Source organism: Acanthamoeba castellanii, assembly GCF_000313135.1.
Source record: "Acanthamoeba castellanii str. Neff unplaced genomic scaffold scf7180000084761, whole genome shotgun sequence".
Lineage (NCBI taxonomy): Eukaryota > Discosea > Longamoebia > Acanthamoebidae > Acanthamoeba > Acanthamoeba castellanii.
In genome coordinates this window covers 388,296-389,545 of record NW_004457596.1, presented here as the reverse complement: position 1 = coordinate 389,545, position 1,250 = coordinate 388,296, and the positions used below count along the sequence as shown (strand labels likewise).

The 1,250-nt window shown below is 58.3% G+C and overlaps 1 protein-coding gene across 1 annotated transcript in view; it reads right to left on the bottom strand.

Moving 5' to 3' along the window:
* Positions 1–442: 442 nt before the first annotated feature.
* Positions 443–1,250, bottom strand: part of ACA1_230800 (phosphoenolpyruvate carboxykinase) — a gene marked incomplete at both ends in the record, with an annotated part of 1,957 nt that continues 1,149 nt past the window's right edge. The window contains 3 exons of the mRNA XM_004346568.1: positions 443–589; positions 667–684; positions 844–1,120. Of these exons, the coding sequence (XP_004346618.1) occupies positions 443–589; positions 667–684; positions 844–1,120 (442 nt within the window). The remainder of the gene's footprint in view (positions 590–666; positions 685–843; positions 1,121–1,250) is intronic.

Sequence of the window (1,250 nt, the reverse complement as noted above, 5' to 3'; positions counted from 1 at the left end):
TCAACGGGTACTTCCATCTTGAAGCTTCGAGTCGGGGGTGCGTGGCTGTTGTTTTCAATTCCTTGCAACGAAGAATGCGCGTGGTTCTTGTGAATTACTTCATTCTTCCCTTCATTCTTTGCGGCATCGTCATTCGCTCTTTCTTCATTCTTTGCCTTCCTCCGAAATCACGCCCCGCGAGTGTCCCTCGTGCCCCTGGCTGTACAGCTCTCAAGCGCAGAGCATCTGCGCTTTCGCAAGACCGACGAAGAACAACTCGCAATGAGGCAAACTGAAGCACGCAAGGGTTGATGAGCGAGCTGAGGACCCTCAAGGTGATGTTAGAACAGGAAACTGCAACGGCCAAAAGGAAATGTGAGGCCTTGATACACAGCACACTGTGACACGCAAAGACTGAAAGACAGAAGTGTTCATTGGGCCAAATGTCAACAAAGCCAGCGAGCTATGCTCGTGGGATGTCGATGTTGTGCTTCTTGACGAACTCAAGAAGGTCGTGGAGCAGCAAGGCGTGGTCGAAGGCCATCTTGTCGGTTTGGCCCTTGAGCTCCTCCACATCGTAGAAGTCGGCGTGAGCTGCATCATCACCCGCCTGGCGCCGCACCCAACACGAAAGCCCCGTCAGCTCCAACAGCCTGCACCCTCACCACACCCTTGGCCGCAACGTACCTTCATGGTCGAGAAATCCTTGACAGTGACGTAGTAGAAGGTGCTCACCGTGTGTCCACGCAGATGTTGACACGAGTTAAGGAGACCACAACGACATGCGGCGTGCGACACGACACACGACACACACACACACACACACGCACGCACACGCACACGACACACACGCACACGACACACAACGCGGGGAAGAGGTGAGAGGATATCACGAGCGGGGTCGCCGTAAACGCCGACGAGCTGCGGGTCGGTGCCGACGAGGGACGTTTCCTCTTGCAGTTCGCGGAGGGCGGCGTGCTTGGGCTCCTCCCCGTACTCCACGAACCCGCCCGGGAAGGCGAGGCAGCCGTGGAAGGTGCGGCCGCCTCGCTTGATCATCAGCAGCTCGCGCTTGCCCTCTCGCTCGCGCATGACCGCAATGTCGGCCGCCAGCGATGGCGACTTGCGCTGCTTGGTAGTGCTACTCATCGGTCTTGCGTTGAAAGGGCGGTGACGAAGGTGGTGGACTGGAGGCGAAGGTTGTGGTGGGAGGTGCGGCAGGGAAGCGAGGGGGCGTAGGCTCGGGTGCGGGTGTTGCTGGCAAGGGCACG